This window comes from Coloeus monedula (genome assembly GCF_965178545.1).
Source record: "Coloeus monedula genome assembly, chromosome: 2".
In the NCBI taxonomy this organism is placed as follows: Eukaryota; Metazoa; Chordata; class Aves; order Passeriformes; family Corvidae; genus Coloeus; species Coloeus monedula.
The window spans coordinates 44,771,674-44,796,765 of record NC_138782.1 but is presented as its reverse complement, the minus strand read 5'-3'; the positions used below and the strand labels follow the sequence as shown (position 1 = coordinate 44,796,765).

General features: G+C 36.5%; 1 protein-coding gene across 1 annotated transcript in view; it reads left to right on the top strand.

The window, feature by feature from the left end:
* The window catches only part of WDR27 (WD repeat domain 27), a gene marked incomplete at its 5' end in the record, with an annotated part of 93,192 nt that overhangs the window by 22,308 nt on the left and 45,792 nt on the right, over positions 1–25,092 (top strand). The window contains 5 exons of the mRNA XM_082276738.1: positions 100–233; positions 4,113–4,210; positions 4,511–4,632; positions 8,553–8,650; positions 17,829–17,931. Coding sequence (XP_082132864.1) covers positions 100–233; positions 4,113–4,210; positions 4,511–4,632; positions 8,553–8,650; positions 17,829–17,931 — 555 coding nt within the window. The remainder of the gene's footprint in view (positions 1–99; positions 234–4,112; positions 4,211–4,510; positions 4,633–8,552; positions 8,651–17,828; positions 17,932–25,092) is intronic.

Sequence of the window (25,092 nt, the reverse complement as noted above, 5' to 3'; positions counted from 1 at the left end):
GCATTACATGAGGGAGGCTCTGCTTTAACACCAGGAATCTCAGAGCAAAAATATTTGTTATGTTTGAATCCATTCTTAATAGATTCCTTTATTTTTCAGGGTAAAGAGAACTTCCATAAGAATGTACGCTTTGCACAGTTTTACTTTATGGATACATTTATATTGCTGTGTTGTGGAGCTGAATTTCATCTATTAAGTTTCCATCTAGACACAACCAAGGATGACCTAAAACGGTGAGTTCATTTCTCATTAACAGACCAGTGAAAGTACTCGTACAGTTTGATCTGGGATATTGTCAGTGGTGAGGTGAGCTGAGGGGGCAAAAATATTACAGAAGATAAGAAACTGAACAAATGGTAAAAGCTACTTGCAAAATATCTTTGAGTGGAAGGACAAAAAGAATTAGGGCTACAACACTGAAGTCTTAGTTGATATTGTGAATGGAATGTCCTGTCTGCTGACAATATTAAAACAGTACTGAGCTGCATCCTTAGATGGGAAAAACTGGTCTATTTCCTTGGTAGTTTTGCTGCTGCACAGAAAAACATACTAAGTACAAGCTTAAATATGTTTAGGAATAGGAGTGCTTTCCTGAATTGAGGCATGGCCCTGGTATGTGGAACTTCACTGAAACGCTAAATGGTCAGACAGAATTATGTAATAGCTTTCTTCCATAATCTGATTACATACCTTCTGTTTTACTCATTAATTCTTAGTTTATGGAGATAGTCATAAAATAAAAAGAGAACCCAAATTGCTACATAAACTTCAATTTCTAACAGATAAGAACGAATGTACAATGTCCAGCTCAGTGTGTCCACAATGGCTGCCTGAATTTTAAATGACTTGCACTTTGAATTGAACATGTATAGGACGTGTAGCAAATGCACTGTGTCAAAAAAAAAAAAAAATCTTAAATATACTAAATTTCCTCTTTTTTAAAAATAATGGGTACTCTTCTATTTTCCCTCCTCTGTTGTTTTCCTTCCTCCTCAGTTTTCTCATAACTTATATTTGATGAATCCCAGTTTACTCTTGGTTGATTTGCTTTCTATGTGAAATTCTACCTGGGCAATGCCCTGTGAGGTATTTGTGTAGCAGTCTGCAGTGTAGAAACAAGGTACTTCAGCTAACTCAAACAATTGTTCTTGCATTTGGGAGCAACTTAGCTGTTTCAATCAGCCTCTCTTAGCAGGGTAAATTGGACCAAAAGAAGCTTCATACCGCCTTCATTAGATTGTACCTATTATCTCAGTCAGCTTATTTAAAGTTAGCTTGGGTAGGTTTACCCAAAAATAGAGATAAATCATTTGCTCTTTGTTGTGGGTTTGATGCTGGCTAAAAGCACCAGGCGCCCACAAGAATTGTAACAAAGGGTTCATGAGTTGAGATAAGGATTAAGGGAAAAAAACACTCTAAGGCAAAGCAGGTTCAAAACTTAAACAGTTTTGAAAAAGATGAGAATTTATTATTAAGAGAATTAAAAGTAAAAGGGTAATGAGAATGAAAATAAACCTTTAGAACACTTATTTTCTTCCCAGCCCCTCCCTCTTTCCCACCGACCACGCAAGGAGACATAGCGTGGGATTTTGGTCAGTCTTTCACTTTCTAAAAATATTTCTTCAGTATGCTTAGGGAAAGGAGTTTCTTTCTTCTTCTGTGCCATGGGATCCTTCCCACAGGAGATAGTTTTCTGTGAATTTCTTAGCATGGTCTTAATTTTCATGAAGAGTTGTCCCGCCCGACCTGCTGTAATGGGAGTTCCTCCCACAGGTGTAGCAGTCTTCCCAAAACTGCATAGCATGGGTCAGTTTAGTTCATGGGGTTTAGTCTTTTAAGGAGAAGCTGTTCTAGTTCAGAAGCAAGGGCTCTCTGTCTCTGGAGGCAAGGGTCTTCTCTCTTTGTTCAAGTTTCTCACTAGATTACAGCTTTTCAGCATCCACACACTCCAGTATGAGCACTTTTCCTCATGGGCTGTGAGTGGATCTCGGAATCTCCCCATGCACTTAATGAATTACAGGGAAACTGTTGTATTATAGTCTTCACCATGGCTTGTAGAAAAAATTTCAGCTCCAACGCCCCAGGCACCTCCTCCCTCTCCTTCTTTTCGCTGACCTCAGTGCTGCCATGTTGGTTCTCGTCATGTGTCTTCACTTTTTTTTCTTCTCTGACTTGGAAGAAAATTGTTGTCCGTAGGTATTATTGTTCTCGGGGTCTATCAACTGAAAAGTTCTTACAGAGCTTTGCAGCGCTGAAAAGGTTGATCTCGTCTGTGCTCCGTGTCGGGGAATTGTTTGCCATGTTTTCGTCACTGGCCATGTGGTCCCTGCTGGCATCACACAGGAGGTCCTGGCATGCCAGGCCTGGGGCTTCTTGGAGTCGGGTTCCCAAAGCGAGTGGTAAACTCCATCTAAGGCTAAATACTGGCACGAGACCAATAGCAAACAAGTACCGTAAGGGAAAGTTGGAAAGAACTTTGAAGAGAGAGTTCAAGCCTTGTGATTGAGGCAGCAGCCCTCGGATGGTGTGAGGCCAGTAGTGGCCCCCACCCTGCCAGGATGGGCCCGGGTGTCCGCCTCATCACCCCTTGGAAGAAAAAACCCTGCGTATTTTTCCCTTCAATATGTCATCACAGAGGTGCTACGAACTTCTCTAATTGGGCCAGCAACCTGCCTATCCTCAGTGCCTTCAGTGATTGGCTCTGTGCCGGACATAGTATAAACTTTGAGTAGTTTCATCTCTCAGAAGCTGCCCCTGTCGCTTCCTCTGCCCATTAAGAAAACTAGACTGTTTTAAACTAACACACTCTTGAAGTCTAGTGCAGTTTATTTTTTCATTTATTTGAATAAAGTACTTGTGGAAACTACAAAATATTCTTGGATTAAATTGCAAAACACTGTATACGTCTGCTGCTAAAGTAGCTCTGATGTCTATCTGAAAAGATCAGCAGACCATTGTTTGAGAATGACAACTAAAGGAAAAAGCAAATCATTAAACATTTTTCTTTTGAACAGATCTGGCTGATAATCATGTTGCTCTTGTCAAATGATCTCAGTTTTGCAAACTTTTAGCATTGTTGGAAAGAAACAGTGATGATTCCTACAAGCATGTCATGCATGGACTTTCGTACTTCCATTAGACAGACGTGCTAAAAAGCAAGTATAATATTGGCTGTTACACAGGAACTATTTTAACACTGTGCAGACAGTGTCCAGCAATGGCTAAAATCCTGGTGTGTTATCAAGGCGGTTTTGATCACGTCTGAAACACAGCATCGTACAAGCCACTATGAAGAAAATTAGCTCCACCCCGACCAGACCCAGTACAGTTGTTAACTCTCTATTCCTTAGGTGACTTCTCTGAAAATCACCTTCTTCTTGCCTCACATATCCGTATCCATATCCATATCCATATCCATATCCATATCCATATCCATATCCATATCCATGGAGTTATGTTTTCTGTTTAAGAACAGATCCATGTTGCCTATGTGGATATATTTCAGTAAAGAGAGAGTTCTAATCAGATTGAATAGCAACACAGTCTTGTGTAATATAAAAAAGTCTGAAGCCATTTTAGAGGTTTTGGCATGTTTTCCACATCTGCATGGAGCTGACAGGTAACCCACGGGACCTTAAAGGGTTTTGTGTATGTTGGGTAACAAAATTTCTTTGGTAGTGTGTGATCAGCCCCTTATTCCCCTAAGTGGAAATTATTCTTTCCTCACTATTTTCTCTTCATTTTCTTCCTGATTGCCCTATCATCAGCACATTAAATGGTACACTGAAACCAGCGACATATCTGCTTTTTCGAACATAGGTACATTACAGACTTCTTTTCAACATTTTCAATATACATACAGGATTATTTTAGTGTTTCATGTTGATGGAAGATCAGTCTTCTGTATATGAATATCATGTTTGCTTTCATCCAAATGAGTTTTGTTACCAAGTTCTTTAATAGAGTTCAGCAATAAGCCAAAAAATCTGTGGCTTTAATTTTTCATAATGAAAGCATTTTGATTTGCTTTGTGATTCCAATGGGAGTTTACTGGTGACTACAAATCATAACTTATTTCATTAACACTAGCATTCATTTGATATTGTTTGCAGATACAAACAGAGGAGTGTTTGCAAATTGGTACAGAAATTTCCCATGACATCAACAATGGAGATTACCAGCCTTTCAGCAATAAATGAGTTCTATTCTTGTATCCTTTGTATGTATTTTCTTTGCAGTTCTTTGGGCTTAATGACATGGACATCAGTTAAAGTAAGTAGCATTTGATTATTTACAACTCCTTTTCTATTAGAGTAAAACACTTGTAATTTTTTTGATGTTGAACTTCATCCTTAGATATAAATTTTTAGTGCTGTAAGATTTTTGGTGTTGCTCATAGAGGATTAACTACAACAGAGTTAATATATATATTTATTTATCTGTATTTTTATCTGTCTGTATATTTTTGTTCCTTTAGATAAGTTTAACTTTAACCCAGAGAACTGTACAGATATTGTACTTACAGCTGGCAGCAACAGAGCATTGGAAGTTTTTGACCTCAATGCAGGCTGCAGCACAGCAGTGATACCGGAAGCTCATGTTAGATCAGTCCATCAGATCTGCCAAAATAAGGTATATACTTTAGTGAATTTTATTTGTAGTACCACTACAACACCATCAACAAAGAAATCGGAGGCTAAAAATAGAATTGCTAGCAATCAATAAGTTTTTATGTATTGGGGAGGATGGGCAAGAACATGAGTCTCTGTGATAGAGTCATACAGATTTCATTTGTTCTCTAGTGTAAAGGAGGGAGTAGTGAGACTGACCGAATGATCTTGCTATTAGAGAAGTGTTTATTACCCTTTGCCTTACTTGCACTAGACTTTAATACTGTAGTTCAGCAGGAATTTTTCCTTATGTAATTGTTCTCTTCTGAAGCTCAATCTGACACTGTGTGATTTTTTCTGAAACTTTGGAAACAGCAACCAAAAAGAAATTTCTCAGTACTGCAATAGAATAGATGACCCCTCATCTTTTGCTCTTTTTTTTCCCTTGAAGACTGATTTGAGTGTTTGTAGTTTTTATGGTACCATATGTTCTGGAATGCCTGCTGTGTTAGGTCTGGTTGAATGTGGTGCTTCATTCCCAGTTGGAAAGTCCTTGCTTCTGTGGGTTTAAAACAGTTCCTTATTATTACTGTTGTAGATCTCTTTGTGGGTTTTCCTTATAGATGTGATCTGGTAAAACACTTAAAATTGTGCTAACTGTTTCAGTACTGTTTGTAACACATATAGGCTTAAAGTTCTGGCTTTTCTTTTTGCTGGGTCAGCTTAGTGCCTTCAGGTTATTTAATCAAGAAAAACTTTAAAGATGTGGGCAAGTATTCACTTGGGAAAAAAACCTGGAGGTATGTGGTATAGCAAGGAAAACTGACCATTTTGGGGGAAAATGATACATCAAGGTTCTCTGCTTTTTTCAGTTATATAAAATTAATACTTTAGATAAGTCAATAGGAAAATTACACATCGACTATTTTTATTACATTGGGTAGTTTAAAGTTATTAGAGAAAATATAACTGCTTTTTCTTTAAGATGATATGCTAAAATATTTTATAGACTTACAAAAATTTGCAGAATGCTGTGTGCAAAGTACGTCCTGTTTTAAGTATAGAACACCTTGGAATCTGAGGTTAGCTAGTGCTAAGACATGATTCAATGGAAGCAAATCTGTGGAGTGAAACAGTTGATGCTGAAGATCCAGTGCCTACACCTCAAAATTTAGGAAGGCTTTCCTTTGGACTATTCCTAGTCACATTGTGTACACTGAATACTCATTTGTGATTGCAGTATGTATATATTCTTGAAGTGCATTTTCTACTTTAGATTCGTGAAAATCAGTTCTCATGTTCCAAGACTGTTTTGTGATTCTACCTGGACAGTAGTAAGTGGGCATAATCATAAAATTTACTCTTTAAATGAATAAAAAAGAAAATAATTTTTGTAGGTCTTGTGGGACAATAGGGAAAGTATGTTCCAATTAAATGTGGGAGAAACCTGTTAGCAAATTATTAAATACATAGGATATCCTACAAACCTAGATGATCAGCATGACATTCTCTTATTTTTGGTTTTAGACAGAAGCAGCTGTAAGCAAATATATATAATTTGCCATGTAATGACTTTGATTTTAAATTGTTCTTTTGATCTGTTCTAGAGATTGTTTGCAATTGCCAGTGCATGAAATTCATCTCAGCCTGCAGTGTGTTGATTCAGCTTATTACAACAGTCCATTGCTTTTTATATGCACTTTTAAGAGACATAGTAAAATGAATTGATTGAAATATCAAAATCATGTTCCTGTTATAGAGTTTAGGAACATCTGAGATACTGAAATAGATGGCAATTTGAGATCAGACCACAAAGATTGAGAGCTTTAGTATTAATAATATGTTTTTTCTGCTGCAAAACATATTCTTTGAACAGGAATCTGTCATTTTGAGCCACAAATATTTGGATGGTATATGTTCTGCTAGCACAGTTAGGGAGTACACTCATTTTCACAGAAACAGCAAAGTTTTCAGTTTTCTTTTCAGACCTTTTTGTTTCAAAATTCATTGGTTCATTAGTTAGGAAGTCTACTTGCTGTGAAGACTGAAAAATGTAGTAGGTAACTCCAAACTTTCAGTCAGTTAACTTTTCCCTAAGCATAGTTTCAATGTTGGTGAAAGTATAAGATCACCTGGAGATATGGAGTGCTTTCTGATATGTCTATTGATCAATGCCTTTAGCATAAGCCAGCTGCACTGTTTGGATGACATAAATGGTGCTCGCATGGAATTAGTGAAAGAAAGGGAGATTCTGTAGAACCATGACTTCCCTGAGGCCAAATTTTATGTGAAGGTTGCAATGTAGTTTGTCTAGAGAGAGGCTGAGGAGGGATTACAGTGGTGGATGAAGAGGTGCATGGGGCAGAGGGAAGAGATTTGTCTATCAGAATGCAGGGATAGTTTCAAGAGTGTGTGGGACTGTGCTACTTTTTGCATTAGATTCTCATAAATAATAGATTATCATAAATTGCTGGACTATAAAAACACAAAGTGATAAATAAAATTCAGCTTGCACATTACCCCAACTAGTATGTATTTTCTTGTCTTCCGTATCAATATTCAGTAGCAAATGTAGTTTGAAGATACAAGTATATGTATTAATAAAGTATATTGCTGACAAAATTTCAGGGCAGACAAGGAACAAATAGATTGCACTTCTTCCTTAGTTTATTAGTTAGTGTATGCTGTGCGTTCTATAATAAAGAGTAATGCACAAGGTAAATGTGTATGTGTCTGTATAACCTTTTATTCTGGACTCTGTGACCAGTGCTGACTGAAGCAAGGGATGGTGAGCAAACATTTCAAAGGCACAAAAAAGGGTGCTCTGTAACTTTTAATGAATACTGCCCTTTGGACTGCAACTGTCTTTGTCTTTTGCATTACTCTTTTTTTTATATAGTTGTACACAGCTAATGTGAGAATGTGTAGACTTTTCTGGGAAATCTGTTGCACAGTGCATTTTAATTCATCTCTTAGGGCAAGCTTTCATAATGAATAGAAGATTCCTGGCAATCAAATACTGATTGCAGGAAATTACCTTGAGGTTTCTGTGATGTATTCAGCCAAATCAAGAAAGTGAATGGTAAGGAAAGAAAATGTTTTAACTGTTTCAGTTTGGTTTCCTGGAGAAAGAAATTTGTAGCCAGCAAAAAGGCCAATGTGGATGTTAAAAAATCAGAGGTTTTAAACTGGATTTAATTATTTAAAGGTATGAAGCCAAAATTAGTCTTGTTATGAATGAATGCAGTTGCTACTGGAGTCAATGGAAATTGTACACTTAGCCTGGGGCTAAACATGTCTTATAATTCATCATTGAACTAATCTTTGCTCCCTCCCTTTCACTGCCCTTATTTTCTTCCCTGAACATCTCGTAATGTCTTGTGCAATTACAAAAAGATCCTCCTCTGCTTCACATGATGGATCCATGCCCTGGTATTTAGTATTCCCCATCTGTCTGTGAGATGACCCAGATAGCCTGTCTCACTGACCATCCTGGTGTGTCACCCCTGGACCAAAGGGCTCATGGCTGTCCTGGGACAGCACTGAGAGGAGTTGAGGCCATGCTCAGTTTCTCTGAATGGGTTATGGGACTTCTTCTGCATGCCAGCTTTCCTCTTCACTCCTTTGTGTGTGGCAGACAAGCTTTTTTTCACATAACCTAGCAAATATTTACTGTTTATTTCTTAGATGGACTAAAGTCTCCCCTGAGAAGGTGGTTGGTCACTGGACCAGATTCCCCAGGGAAGTGGTCCCAGCACCAAGTTTGTCAGAGCTCAAGGAGTGTCTGAACGATGCTCTTAATCATATGGCATAATTCTGCAAGGAGCAGGGAGTTGGACTCAATGATCCCTATGGATATGTTACATCTCAAGATATTCTATGATTCTATAAATAATTAATACCATGAGAATTGTTACTTGAAACTGATTTACTGTTTTACAGGGATCGTCCTTCAGCACTCAGCAACCTGAAGCTTACAACCTTTTCATGACCACAGCTGCAGGTGATGGCATCAAACTGTGGGATTTAAGAACACTGAGGTATGAATGAATTAGGTACCTTGGAATAAAAAGACATGCTTTATTCAGAATTGTCATGCTTGCTCTCATATATCAGTAGAAATTTAGATGTGGAATCTGAACTACAGGCTAATTGAAGTTTACTAGTTTTTATAGATCAAAAAATGCTCATTCCTCAATTATAGTCAGGTATGTGGAAGCCATTAAATATTTAAGATTTATCACCCGTGTTCACCCACCTTTGTAGATCTAATTGTACATATGTAATAGTGTACTGAACAGAATGCTAATGGTATTTCTTAAACAGCATGCCATTACTGCAAAATAAATAAAATCTATGATCTATCTTTTAAAATATAAGCCAATTACAACAACATTTTTATAAACCATGTATGTAGTGCTATAAATTTGCATAATACATTACCATAAACTCAGAATTAAATGCTACACTGTTTCTAAACACCTTTCAGTGTTATACTTGGGTAAACCTCAGGACAAAGGAATAGCATATCAAGGAGGGAACATTGATCAGGAGAATTAATACCTGGGGCAAGCTCTGTTGTGCAGGCCAAAAGAATTATGTTTGAAATAAAAGCGGTTTGGGCAGGAGGATGTTTAAGCTTTAAAGAATAATTTCCTATTTGCTTTCTGTGTATGTAAACATATCTATGGAAAGATGTAATATAATTTTTCTAGTACTGAATTTTCTATTTGGGCAGTGCTTAATGAGCCTTTCATTTATTTCCATCTTTCTGTGGTAAGAATACATTAAATCTATAGGGGGCATGTATGTTCTTCCCAAAATCATTGCTGTATAACCTTCACTCAATGCCAGAAAGTAATGAAACTGGAGCCTGCTGGGGTTGGAATATGTTACCTTCTTATGTTTTTCTAATAAGCTGCTCAAACTGTGTTGCTGAAGAGTAATGAAAAAGTAGAAAGCTTTTCACAGATCACTTATCTGTCTCTTTGTTTCTAAATACTAACATAGGTAAAGTCGATGAATGGTAAAATAGTTAAAGAGTAAAATCTGGGCAGTCAATTAAATAAACGTGTCTTGAGAAGAAGGGACTAATTTATGTATGTTCTTGCTGTATATTTAATTTGGCTAGGTCAGTGTATTCTAGTGTCCACTGAGTTCTATTAGCCAAGCTTCAAAAAAGTAATTCAGGTCCTTAATGACAGATATTTTAAGGGCGCTTGTGAGGTACTATGCATATGTGTGTGTTTGTTGCACATTACACAGTGATCAATGGTATTAACTCTTGTGGAGAAGAAACATAAAAAAATAAATCATTGTTTTTCACTTGCTAGCAATTTTCAAGGAAAAAAGAAAAACAAACCAAATTTTTTAAAATGAAATTTTCTGCCATTGCTCAGTCCAGAGACCAAATCTGTTCTTGAGTTCTCAAAAGGAGTAAAACTGTTCAATTTTTCCTATGTGTTCACCAGGTGTTTTTCACATAAATAAATTTAAAATGTCTGAGTTTGGAAAGCTCTGCTTGAACTTGGAACAAGTCTCTGCTGAAGTGTTAGGTCTACTATAGTTACACAGACTGTACACTTTTGCTTATTTTTTTGTTCATAGGTCTTGTCCAATCAAATCCAGTCCATTCCTTGCACTGTTGAGTACTTACAGGAGAGATTAGTTCCTAAACAATATTATGGTGGGCCAGTACTTTTAATCCCTTAAAGCTGTTAATTTGCAAAGTTGGTGCATGAGCAACTGTTTCCAATCCCTCTGGACTGATCTCTCTTTGTTTCTGCTTTGGGTTTGCCAGAATAGGGTTTGTTTAGTGAAATCTTTGTCCAGTGTTCTTGAAATATAGCAAAGGTAAGTCTGCCTTCTCATTTATACTCTTTGCAGTGTTGTGGATAGTAACACTAACTGCAAGATCTCCACTTTACTGTTTGTTGATTTTGTTCTAAGTATATTCCCTAGACATCCACAGCGAAAATTGTTTTGCTTTTCTTTAATCTAGTTGTTGCCCTTGAGAATCTATCCATTGTTACTTTATTTAAAAATACTTAAAGTACAAAATTTTGATTAAATAAGGGAAAAAAATCCCTCCAGCACAGTGCTCTTCAAAGCTGCTGTTGAAAGCACGGGAAATAATTTACAGAATAACTCTGCACAATTTCCTTAGGACTCTTATGGGTTTTTTTATTCAGTTTCTTTGATGATGGTTCCTTTTCTTATGACATGCATTTCTTTTCTCACAATTGACTGAGGAATCATAGCAGGATTCTTTTCTCAGGTTCTTTTTTGATCTGCTTAGATTAAATCTTCAAACAGGTTAACCTGGCCTACAGCTTTATAAGTTTTGAATATATTGATATTTTTGCTCTGAGTTCTATAAGAATTTTGCTATCCAACATGTGTTATCAAACTACATTTTTTTTCCCCAGTGAAAATTCATTTAACTTTTCTTATGTTCTTGAATTCAGTGAAAGTATTTTGCAACTTCAGTTTTCATCATCTTTTCTGGGTAAAGCTGTGAGTTTGTCTGTCTCTTTGACTATTGATGATCGGGAGGCATTCCAGGATTTCTTCAGAGAGTGCCAGAAAGTCTCATGGGTTCCTCTGAAGGTGGTACAAGAAAAGACACTTTAACTTTCTGATGTTGTCAGCCAACCTCACACAGCCAGGTCATCTTGCCAATAAATGAGGGAATCTTGGACACTGCTAGTGGTTTTTGGATTTACTCAGACTCCTGCTTCATTTGCTTTGAAATGCATGGATTTGTAAAGTTTCATCTGAAGATTTTGAATATTTTTATACTTTTCCTGCATTCTCCTCATTTATAACTAAAGCTAAGAAAAGCTCTAGACTATCTACAAAACAGACTTAGGAATAAAGAAGCAAGGAAAATAGTTTTTCTTGGAAGAAGAAAACTATGCTTGCTTTTCTTCCAGATTAGGATAACGAACTATGAGACCTTATGAATACATGCTTTAGAGTAAGATAATGACTTTTGACCAGCTTCCAAGACATTTTGAAGAACAATTTAAGTCTACATTGTCTAAAAGAATGACTACTTGGAGAACAAGTAAAATTGCTTTCTCTTGTGTCCAAGGTGAAAGCAGTGAACACAGGGGTTAGGCTGTGGAAATCTGAATGAGAAGACCATTATTGTCACCAGCTTCAGGATACCCAAAAAAGACTCAGAAAAAACATTTAATGATCAGGAGGTAGAAAAAGTTAATGCATTCTTACATTTTTGAAGGAGTTTAAGTGTTTTTTGTGATGAAACCTTGTAGACTCTCATTTGTCCGTAAGACATAAGAAACTTTACCATTCTTTCTCATACTGCTGTGTGTATTGAATGCATTTTGGAGACATTGCTACTCTTTCTGAAGTCAGGAATCTAGCATTTATTCATACTCACCTGTATCTGTTCTCTCCACCATTTAAATTTAATATCTCAGAAAAGTCTGAATTGGAATACCACAAGTTGCTTTAGACTACAAAGGCTAGATATATCAGAAAATTCCAGTACACTAAGCCTCCTTGTCTGCCAGTCCTGCCTGTGTTTAGTGGCTATGCTCATGAGCAGTGAGATGTACTTTGGCATCCCAGTGCTGTAAAACCAATGCATAGAAAGAATGTAGAAACTTAGGAATTAATGGACATTCCGTTCCCTTACACAGTAAACACATAACAATACAAAGTATCAGACTAGACTAAATACCAGCTGCTTTAATACGTTCATTTATCACTTAAACTTCATATGACAGTTTTAAATTCTGCTTTACCAGTCTAGATCCTTTCAATTTCTCACTTCCTCCCACTTGTAGATTAGATAATTCTGTGCTTTAAATGTCCAGAGGAAAGATTTCTTTTCATTCATTCTGTTAGGAGGAACACTATGAATTCATAGTGTTGCCCTCTTCACTTTGTTTAATGCATTTAGAATATTGAATAAACACTTAGTAGCACCAGCTCACATTCACTAGCAAAGTTACATGAATACAGATATCTTCATGACTGGCTGATAATGAGAAATATTGTGTGTCCTGTTTTCTGCAGCTTCCCTAGGATGGTTAGTTCCAGGGAGTCCGTTTCCTAAAGAGAGGTTTTAGAATGTGAAGTAGTGTAACTTTTCTTCTCCAAGGCAGATTTCAGACCTCTTGTAGCGCTTTTAGGCACTGATGTGGACCTTCCTTTCTCATCAATAAATTATGGCTAAACCCATAATACAATAAAGTTTCATTCTTCTTTGTGTCAGTAATTGTGGCCTGGCTTGACCTCAGATTTTCAGGTGTACCTTTACTCAATTTATGAGCTGTGCTGTGAGGATGCTCTCTGTGCTACTGGGCCTTAATTGCCCTGACCCTGCTCTGCTCCTTGCTCCAGGCTGTAGAAGTCTGTAGAAATGAACAAACAGAAGCCTTCATCAAGGGGGAGTGCAAGTCTACTTGGCACCAAATGCAACCCCCAGGCACCAATATATGCTGAGGGGGGCAACTAGATGGAAAATAGCTTTGCAGAAAAGGACACCAAGAAGAACATGAGCCAGAAATGTGCCCTTGAGGCAAAGAAGGCTTATGATGTCCTGGGCTGTATCAGGAAGAGAGTTGCCAGCAGGTTGTGGGAGGTGATACCTCCCCTCTGTTTAGCATTGGTGAAGCCACCCTGGCTCTATGTAAGCAGTGAGTTTGGATAAAATGGCCTCCAGAGCTGCCTAACAATCTCAACTACCATGTCACTTTGTGATTCTATGAAAATAACATTTGTTCTTAACTTGCCACAGAAATGGGAAGGGTATGGGAAGCTGGGGGAGCTGATGTAATATTGACTAAGAGAGCAAGATGTACAGTAACAGCTGAAATTGAAAATTAATTTAGAAGGCAGGAAAGGGAGAGTTGTGCTATGCTGTCAGACGTGCTGTGCTTATTATCTACCCAGAGATGAGGAGAGCGGGGAAGAGTTAGTACAGCCCAATTTGGAACTCAGGGATGCTACTGTGGTAGTGTGAAGAGGTAGATGTGGTAGGTGCTAGATTACTGTTGCAGGTAATAAGAATAGCAGGACAAGGTGTTAGGAAGACCTCCTAACACCAAACACCTATGGTGGCAGGAGCTGCCTGCCTCTGACTCACACTCTGATCTGTTGAGAAATGGAAGTTCAGCTGTTGAACTATGCTGTTTGCTGCTGAAATAGCCATTTTTCATCTCCTTCTGAAAAAACAAAAAATGCGCTGGGCGCTTATCAGACCACAGTGAAGACTTGAGGAATACTGAGCTACTTGCACATAATGAATTGCTTCAGCAAAATACTCAGCTGCATGATAATGCTTTGATGTATGATCCCAGAGAAAATCAGTTTCACCTTCTTTCAGTCTCTGAAAGAATTTTCCAATTATATGAAGATAGTATTAGACATTAGGGCAAAGTCTCCAACTAGTGCTATGATGCTGTGCAGCTAGATCATAAACTCCTCTGGCAACATATTTTAGCAGAATTCCGGCAGCCACAGGGAACTCATTCATTTTCTGACAACTGCACTTTGAGACCTTAGGGTCAGACATGCAGTTTGAATTTTGAGATACTTTTCAGTTTGCATCTCCACTGTGACCTAGCTGCTTGACATCATCCTAAGCAAGATACAAATATACACATACTCAGAATTTGATTGCTTCTTGGTTTCTTCAGAACATGAGGATCCCATGATTTGTCTTTTTTTTTTTTTTTTTTTTCCTCCTTGGAGCTTTTGAGTCTCGTTATTCAGATTCTGAGAGATAAAAGACTGGTTGGAGTTCCTCCAAGTTTGGGACTGGAGATGCATGGAAGTATAGAGGATGAGGAACACAGGGATGTGGTCCCTGCTGAATGCTGTGGTGAAAACATGCTGAGCTCCTGTGTGAAGGGTTTGGTGTTTCAATGAAATGAGACCCATGTGTACAGTACATCTAAGGTAGCTACTACTACTGTCAAATTATACTTGCATTTTGCAGAGCCTCAATAGATCTGCTGGTACTGAAGAGTCTCTGAATAAATATCAGAGCACTGGCACAAAGTAAAAGAATACAAATGAAAGTGGTTTAAAAAAAAGAAAAGAAAATTTTTGTTTGCAGTTAATTTTTTTTAATGCATCAAGTATAATGAAATAGACTCCTTCATGAGAATATTGTCTTACTTATAAAGACACACATTCCAGTATCTTTCTCTTCCAAAGACAGAAAACACGGTACACTTTTTTCTAATATTCTTCAAGTTTTTTTCCAACATAAAAAGATACATATTTTGGAATGTAGACTAAAAGATGTACAATAGAGAACATAAGCTGTTTTCTGTCCCATGCAATTACCAGATGTTTGTCATGGTAACCCCCAAAAAGCTCTGACCAGAAAAGCATTCTTAGGAGGCTGGAGAGCATGCCAGCTGGCCACGTAAAGCCTGCAATATCCAAAATAATTTGGATCACCACCTGTTGCTACTTAAAAAAAATAGAATAAAAAAAACAAAGCCTGAAAGAAGACAATCCCTAAAATAAGCTAAAATCATGCACATAGTATCTACTATTAATTATTGGATTTTTTGCCCACTTTTTTTTCCATTGCTGTGATACCTGTGGGTATCTGGAGTTAATAGACTGCATAACAAAATTTCTACTTAAGTCTGTGGAAAGTTTAATTGGAATCAGTTTGGTTTTTTTAAAACGTGTTTTTCGAGCAGGATTTTGAGGGGTTGGGGAAGTAGTTAAACTTGTAATGGAACATATATCCTGATATAATGGAAAAGTTGAACAAGAAAACAATTATGAAAATAGTATCCAGGATGCTGGTTATTACTGTGGCTGTACTAGCACAAGGAAAAGGACACTGTCCTATGACTGGGACATTGCTTTATATTGCTGTGGTGTAGCAGAGAAAAGATCAGTCGAAGCCTTGGGACCCTTTTAGTTCTTATGTATCTATTTATATGTGAAGTATTCGAGTTATTGGTCACAAATACAGAGGAGTCAAATTCTTTGGAAAGGAAGTTTTTTGCATTATTTTATTAAGAGACTCATCTGTGAAGAAGACCCCATTGAGGAAATTATCTTTTACAGGCTCTGATAATGAGATCTTAAACACTTAGAAGTAGTCCTGATGACCAGTGCTCTACTTAAGGAAGAATGGTGAACCTGAAGATACCTTCAGGAGGGACAATGGTTATGAATGTTATTTATTTTTCTCATGACGAAATTTCTTTCATGTGATGCTGATGAATCTTACAAGTATAAGATTAAAAAGAAATTTTTTCCTCAAATTCTCTATCAAAAGGCACTCAGAAGGGAAAAAAAATCTCCCTGAAATTTGCAAAGAGTGCAACTGGGACTCGAGGCTAAATTGTGGGAGAAGTTTACGCTACACAATGAATAATGTTTGGTGGAAGCCTAACTGAGGAGGAAAATACTGTGGAGACTGAGGTATTCTTCTTTGCTGTCAATAGGAAGCTCTAACAGAGGCAGGTTATTCAATAGGCCAAATGTGGCTATTGGTTACTAAAAGTCTCTGAAGATTCATGCAAAAAACCTGAAGTTGAAAAATATTTTTACATCTTAGTCACAATAATTGGCTCTCTTCATATGTTGCTTCTCTTGAACTGTAGTGTTCCCTTAAATTGGGTTATTTTAGCAGTTTTAGGATAGAACTCATCTGAGGTGAAGTGTCTGGTTACTGTATCCCCAAAATGTCTGTTAATATCAGTAGTTTTGTTATACAGAATACAGTAAAGTTCAGAGTTAGGCTCTATAAAATGATGTATTTTCATGCATTCAAAAGTGTCTCTTTTATGCTTTAATAAGTGATAGCAATTAGATCAGTCATGAAGCCATGTTTTTGTTTAAGTATGTCTGTTTCACCTGGGTGAATGAAACCAGCTTGGCATTTAGTGCATTCTTACACATACATGCGTATCTGCAACAGAACATGGTATAAAAATTTAAAGCTTTCTGCACATGGGTTCAGTCGATTGCATTTAAATAGCTCCTGTGATTTCACTGGCCAGGAAAAAGTGTATATCACAGGAGTTGGCAGGAGATTTTACTATTTCAAATTTGTTCCTGGACCTAGCATACATTAAAAAAAAAAAAAAAAAAAAAAGAGAAAAAGAAAAAGAGTATATGACAGCTGCGTTATGGTGAAGTATGTGAATTTGTTTTGTAAGAAGGGTAGGTTGACAGCATTCATAATAAAGGCAAAAGAAGAATATAGGTTATTATAAGTCTGTTTTACAATAATACCTCAAAGGTATAAATATAAACTTCTGAAATGAGGCATGCGTATGTAAATGACAGCTCTGAATGGTGTTGAAACTTGTATTAAAATGTCTTTTAATACTGAGGAAACTCTAAATGATATTTTTTTAACATTAGTTTTGTGGTGACTGCAAACATATCATGGTTCTTTACAACCATGTGGTGCTTTTTAGGTGGATATTAATCTCCATCTCATTAAAAACATTATTATTTTTAAATGGCCCAAGTGTGCTCAGCTATTTAAAACTTACTCTACAATGCTTCTTGCAATATTAACATGAAAAGTAGGAAATTAATTCCTTGCATTAATTTTAAATCCATTCCTTCCTTTAGACTGTATTAACACAGATAGGTAAGAAATTATCAACAGCTATAGGACAGAGAGACAGAGATTTCTCACCTTGGATGTTGTTTGGATATTGTCTTTCTTGGTTTACCATATACAATAAATTAGTGTATGGAGTAGAAATGTAAATAGGCAACAGGGTTTAAGTATTCAGATTTGGGTGTGAGAAAAGCAAGCAATAATTATTAATGTTATGATTCCACATACTGCATCTTGATTTGATATAAATAACTTGAGGAAGATTTATAAATCTTCATGGAGCAGAGTTTCACACCACCTTCCCCTTAGATGCCAGGCATCACAGCTCCTCATTCCTAATTATTAATGATGTTTCTATCCCTGTAAACTAAACAAGGCCAAAGCATGGGTTTGGTCACTGTCCTGGGGCAGTTTTTTCTGCTCATTTTATTTTTAGTCATTAATTTTCAAAATTTTCAGTTTTGACAAAATCGTAGTTGTAGAGATATTTAAAACTTAGTTTGTGGATTTGCCTTAGTGAATTTGCAGACTAAGAGAAACAGATGAGACTTCAGCAGGATTTCATGAAAATGGCAGTAAAAGAGATAGTTTTTAGTTGGTAGTAATAGCATTGAAATTCCTCTGTGTAGGTGTGAGCGTCGTTTTGAAGGGCACAGTAGCCGCTGCCATCCATGTGGAATTGCAGTGTCTCCCTGTGGACGCTTCATAGCCAGTGGATCAGATGACAAATATGTAAGTAATGTTTTTGCTTATTTTCTTCCTAAACTATAGGAACTACTCATATTGTACAAAAAAGAGTCTTTGCAAGCATGTTTCTAGGATTCATCTTAATGTGCATTATTTGGGTCTATAATACTTTCATATAGTTCATTCACATGTAGCAGTTACATATGATTCATGATTATTCTGTCTGAAAAATCCCAGAGCAGCTAAATTTTAGTGCTTAAAGTAATTGTTAAAAGCTTGTTTCTATGGGTTTCTATAATATTTGACTCTGAATTGTCATGTGCCATCAAAGATGAGGAGAATAGTGTTCCTTGTAGCACAGCTTTATGTGTTATGTACATATCTGACCATGAGGAACTCTGTAGCAAATACACATTAATTTACTTAAGCTCCCAAATACAGGATGATGAACCTTTCATTTTGGCTCTCTTATGAACCAATCAGCTGAATAAAATGACTGGAATGACTGGAATCAGAACTTTCCACACCCTTTGTGTGTGTGTTTTCTCCCCAGACAGGTTCTCTTCTGTATCAATGTCAACCATATTTAAATTATTTAGAAATTAATCCTTAGTACACGTGTATTGCTACCTTTTTGAGTTTCCACCTAAATTTAATTCAGTAATGTCTGCATTGTTGGCAGATGTTTTTCTTGCTGTTTGTGAAGAGATGGATGATTGCTAACTTGTACTATAGGCCTTTGAATCTGGACTGGGTTTGGGTTTATTGCAAACACATCCTTTCAAAACAGCTGGGTAGGAAAGCTGTTTAAATTTATTTTAGGTATTTCTAGGTTAATCATCAGAACATGACACAGAGTTTCTGGTCAGCTTCAAATTCAGAACAAGAGGAATTTACTCTTGTGGCTAGTTTTGAAATACTGGCTCAAAACATGTGAAGGTTAGAGATTTTATTGGCAAATTGCTGGAGGTTTGGCAATAGGTATTGTGTTCTTGACATTTTCAGGTTAAACATATTTTTCAAGTTTCTGGTAAATAGCATTTCAAAATGTAGATTGCAATACACAAGAAGGGCTTTTTGGTTTATCTGTGAAAAAATGCATCTAATATTCATCTCAGGTCATGATTTATATGATATACTAATATATTTATTTGAGGTTACTGATTAAAGTTGCTCTTGAGTTGTATAAAAAGAGGTGCAATCACAAGACCGTTTATCTTCTCTTTTGCATTAAAGTATTTGTTTGTAATTAGTGCTGATACAAGAAAAGAAAGACAGCATGATTTTGTCCTTAATCCAAATTCTTGGCACATGGTGGGTCATCAGAGGAAGCTGAATAGCTGGCATGCATCCTGCTCCAGTTGGCATGTGGTCCCTGGTGGGCACAGTGCCAGTCAATACTTTTTAGTGTGGCTCTTAGGTTGGAATTTTGCATAATTTGTGTCCTATGTCTGTAGAGAACTTTCATTGTTCTTCTTGTCCCCTCAGGAAAACTGAGTCAAATTTTGGACTCTTGCTTATACTGTACTGTTAGGACAAAGTGCAGTTTTGGGGCATTTTTTAGGAACCTTCCCTTTGAAATGTTGAGACTGGATATAATTTTGTGCTTCCTTTTTAAACAGGAAATTGAACGTGGTACTGAATAGTCCATTCATATTTTTCAACTAATAACATCCTGACAGATGGCTTAATGTGCACCTGGGACAGTTTTTATAGTACCAAGAAGTCACATATTTCTGAAGATTGTATGAATGAATGTCTACTGGAATAAGCTGCATAAAATCAGTAGTGTAGATACAATGCATTATCTTCAAAAAGAGCATTCTGGGAATAAATTATGAAACTTTCAACTGAGAAGCAACTGCATCTTCAGTCATCTTGGAGTTTACTTTATCAAGTGCAATTCTTGCACTATGTGGTTGACAAATGTGATTGATTTTAAAGCCAAAAGAGGCATAATTGGAATATATTTGAGAGGTGTTGACCTTAAACTGCCTTTTGTATTTCACAATATCTGAAGTATTTGACAGAGAGGAATATATTGTCTACACTGATTAGCAGCAAAATCACATTCCTACAGGGCATAGAAACAGCAAACCAAAATATGTTATTGTAAAAAAAAGAGATGAAAATTCTGTCTGCTTTTTTCTCTACTTAGAGGGTATATGACCTGTTTTGTATAAACCTGTTTTTATAAAAAAAAGAGCTAATTTTCTTTCTGTGACATGTAGTTCTATTTAGCTGTTTTAATTTATGTCTAATTAGGCACTTAACTTTTGTCTTTGGAGACCTCAGGGCTCTCTCAATAAATTTCAAGTTTCCAGAAATGAAGTAGGGAATGCAGAAATAAATAATTGTCTCTGTAATTGTTTTCAGATTCATTCTTGCTGGCTCTCTTTGAACTGTAGACTCTAAGAGGCACATTTTGACCCTAGTGCTGAAATTGGATTTTCTAACATAAAACTCTCTGTCTATGCCAAATCTCAAAGCCTGTGTTTGTAGTTCACATGGATTGACCCATATCACAAACCCAGAAGTTTTTCAGCATAGCAGGTTGCTACATGAATAACAAAAATACATGGGTAGTGTACGACATTCTCTTCCCTTTTATTTACACTTTTCAATGAAATCTAGGATTTTGCTCACAACAGTGACTTTGAAACACATTCTAAATCCAAGATTAAATTTATGCCTTCCAACTGTGAAGGCACCAAATCTTGAGAGAGTAGTCCAGAGGGCAGCATCATCGAAAGGAGTAGAAGGAGACAAGATAAAGCAATTTGATGCTTATAGGTAACATCAGTCTAATAACCAGTTGTGAATCCCTGAATATTAACCTTCATGCAAAATTGGTTTCAGAGTAAATTCTCATTTTGCAAGTGATGCTGGAAAGTGATGCTGGTCAGGGGACATGTCCAAAGAGTTCTGCGAATCTGTGAGGGGTGGCTGGATGCAAACCCAGACCTGATATTGTTTGCATACTCAGTTACTTTCAAATGCAAGATTCTGCATCAGGCATAATACAAACTGTAGAATTTGTTTATAGTTGACACCTTAATTTTAAGTAGCTAAAGAGATTGATATTCCAAATAAATATCAGTGCTGCTGAGCAATATACTCTGATGTTTTACTACCAGAAAAGTACATTTCGAGGTTGGGCTGCCACCACTCTTTTGTTCTGTACATCGGCTCCTCTTGCACTGCACTGCTTCCTAATGTAATCATTGCCATAGAAGATTATGATATATTTCTCGACCCCCATAAATATATTATTAGTCACATTAGTCTTGCTATGGCTCAGTTCTGATTTATAAAGTGGCGATTAGCAATGGTATCTTTCTTCTCTCCTCTTGTCTTTAAAAGAAGAGTTTAGATGAGACCTATCTCAGTTTGTTATTGTTGTGATCAGATGTTCCGATCTTATTTACATGAAATACTTCCATCCTCGTGTGTCTGTGGTGTGATAAACTTTAAAATTGCATCTGATTAGGTTTAAAACTTGCATAAAATGATCTAGAGATCAAAGAAGAAACACCCCAGGAAACCCCAAATGTGAATGATAAATATGTGGTTGATTGGTCTCCCTAAGACCCCAGTTCACTAGAACATTTTGGTACTAATAATGGTAGGTAAAAGACTACAAATGAGGGAGTTAGCGAAGATATTAAGATATAGGTGTGTGTAAACGGAAGAGATAGGACTAGTTAATAGTTTAGAATGCTTTGTTTCATATCTCTTGGGAGTGTATCTTGGAGGCATCACTGAGGTTTAAATTAGCTATCTTTGATATATGATAAAGTATGCTTTAATACTTTATTTGGAGAAAATAGAAGGCTATTTTCTTTACTGGAAAATTACTTTTAGAAATGTATGATATATATATATACTGTTGTATAATATTTGTTGTCTTGGTCTACACTTCATTCCAGAGGGCTTGCAGAACAGAATGTATTATATGAAGTAGTGGTAGCAGCTATCTGAAGTATTTTAGTTTTCAGTGTGATTGGTATTCCAACTATATATTGCTCAGGCTTTATCTTATGTGTCCATACTGTTTAACTAAGATAGACTTTAACAGGAAACATCTGGAGAAAACAGCTTTAGTAATGTTTACTGGGGAAAAGGCAGAACTGACATTGCTTGGCAGAACAAAATCCATAGCAGAGAATGAATGACAGGCTCTGACAGCCTCTCTGCCAGCTATTGATGGAGAAAATGTATCCCTTTCCAAAGAAAAACACAGTTTGGTTTTACTCTCGAACCTGAGTTTCTTGGATTCCTTGGTAGCATGGTTGGCTGTTAGGCCGCTTATCCTAGCAATGAACAGATAAATGTTGCCTTCTTAATCATACAGTCATGACTTTGAGTATGCTGTTGCTTCCCTGTCTCTTTGGGTATATCTTTGCAGATGACTGAAAATCTTGGCCTTGGTAGATTATTTTATGAACCATGGAGTTATAGGAGTATGAGCACATTAATTGTTCTCGTGTGCTTTTTGGTCAGTTCAGGCTGTTGCTTATCTAGGCCACTACACTTCAGATCTGACCACCACAAAACCAGATTGGCAGGTGAGAGAGGTGGAGGATTTTCTGCTGGGTATAGATGTATTGTTAATTAATTACTACAGAACACTTTTTTTAAAATCAAACTGAATTTTATGAGTCTGTAATTTGTTACTGTGTTAACACTGAATTTTGGTAATGTTTTTGAGAGATAGGTGGAAGCGTGAGAAATTAGCCTTTTTGCTAAAGAAAGCTAATCTTATAAAAAATACCCTGTGTTCAACTGTAGGCAAAAAGGGAAGTCGAAGTAGATATGAATACCCAATATTCATTTTGGAATGCATACAGTGGAATCATACTTTTAACAGTGAGGTGATAAAAGTGGATATATATAGTTTTATATCCACAGGGCTTGTGTTTTCTATATGTGTAGCTCTTGGGTTCAATTCTTGACAGTAGCTGAATTTTGGGTATCATTGGTACATCTGGTACAAAAATCTGATTAAAGGTCCTTTGCAGCATCTGCATCTTTCAGTTTTTCAGTCAAACAGTCAACACCACCACACAAAAAGGAAATGTAATTATTTGTATAGTTGATACAGAGGAGAATCTTAGCAGCAGTCAGCAAAGAGCCAAAGTGGGTGTGATACAACCATGCTGCTTCATAGTGAGAGATGAGGAAAATTTTCTTAGAATAAAATCTTCAACTAATAATTCTGTACTCTGACAACACTACGTGTGTTATAAAGGCAACCTAAATTCAGTCGTGTGTGCTGCTACATAAATTTCATATGAAGACAACTGAAAACAATCACATACATGAGGCCTTGAAATTAGGTAATGAAATAGAAAGTGAATTGGCAAAAACTACAATTTGGAAGCTTCATAGAAACGTGGTTTAGAGAGGGAAATCTGAGATATGGTTTATGTAAACTTTTTTAGTGAGGAAAATTCATATGTGTTAGCTGTAACTGCCAGAAGACTGATACATTTGAAAAATACCCCCTGCATCTTGAAAGAATTCTGATTTGTATAATATTAACTATTTTAATAATAATAACTAGTTTAATAATAACTAATTTAATAACTAATTTAATAATAAAATATTTTAATAATAAAGAACATTATAAACATTCACTGTCACTCATTTTTTAGTTATGTCAAAGGAAATCATATGGAGACTGGGATCTTAGAGTAGTGGGAAGTTTCCTGTGACTACGAGAAAGACAGCCTCTATAAGTGTCACTAAAAGGGAAAGGGACTCTCAGAGGGTGTACTGTACTCAACATTTTGGTGCCAGGCTTGATTAGACTTTCCATGCTACCATGTGGTAAGTGTATAAGATATCTTGGGACTGAAGAGCATTAATCAGTGCTTAGGATACTTGTGAAATCTGTTTTATTATGTGTGGATTTGGCACTGATACCTATAGTTAAGGTAGTCTAACACTTTCCACTATAATTCTGTTTTCAGTTGCTTGTAAGTGAGAACATTTTGGGCTGGAACTTTCCATGCTCAGTGTCTGCTTCAGGTTAATTGTTATTTTTCTTTAGCATAAGTAGTTCAGGAGCTTTTTCAGCTTGAGATTGAGGAAAGAATACATGGTACTATGGGATATGTGTCTCAGTATAAATAGGGAGTGATGGAGTGCAGGTCAAACACTTATATCATGTACTGTGGGATTATGCATCAAGTTTGATGGCACTGATGCGTTATTAATAACTGGAGATATCGTTTATAAAAACATGTTAGATTTTTTATTTATTTTTCTATCAGGGGGCTTTAACATTTCTATCTTCTGTAGCTCATTTGACTTATTAGGAAAAATAGTCACAGAAAAGTGATGACATTGGCTAATCCATGCAAAACATGTGAAGAAAACATCTCTATTTGTGTAAGACCAAATTAGGTATCTTAGATATCAATGTCTTTTTGTTTGTTTGTTAGTTGTGTTCTTTTCCTGTGATCTGTTTGTAAAATGCACACTTCCGCTTAAAGCCACAGCAGCAACAAAATCAGTTTCCTTGAAACTGGTGTTGCTTTTCTGATCTCTGTGCAAAAGCTGATAACAAGGAGAATCTGTCTGGTACTCTTCAAGTGTTTATGATTTGCTTCCCCCTCTTTCCTATCCCAAGAGGAGTGTAAGGAGTTTGACACAAATCTATATGGCCATGGGTTAGACTAGGAGGCAATGGGAACAGATGAGAACAAGTTTCCTTTGAAGTTAGAGTGTGAGAAAGCAGAGGAAAGAATTTACAGTGAAACTCTGCAGATAAAGTGTCAATTTAGCTAGCACACTCTGTCTACCAATTCAGTAGAATTAAATAATTTTCCGTTTGGATACAAATTCCTCCACTCAAGGAAGGGCCTTCACCCTTATTCCCTGTCTCTTGGTACAAATCTAGAGAAGAAAGCAGAAGCTTATGTATACTTGTAAGGTGCTACACTGTCACACTCTGGTTTACTGAAACCTGACTACTCTAAATTTTCTTCAAATATCAAGTGAAAGGAAATTCTAGTAAGTATGTGGTTATGGGTCCAGGAAACTTCTTTGGAAGCTATTGGTACAGGTAAATTATTTTTACTTTTGGCTGACCCTCAGCAAGAAATGGTAAGGAAATACCAATATCTACTGGATCAGTATTTTTATTAGACAAAATTAGTCTTAATATAAAAAAGGGGGATTGACTTTGGCTAAAGTCTA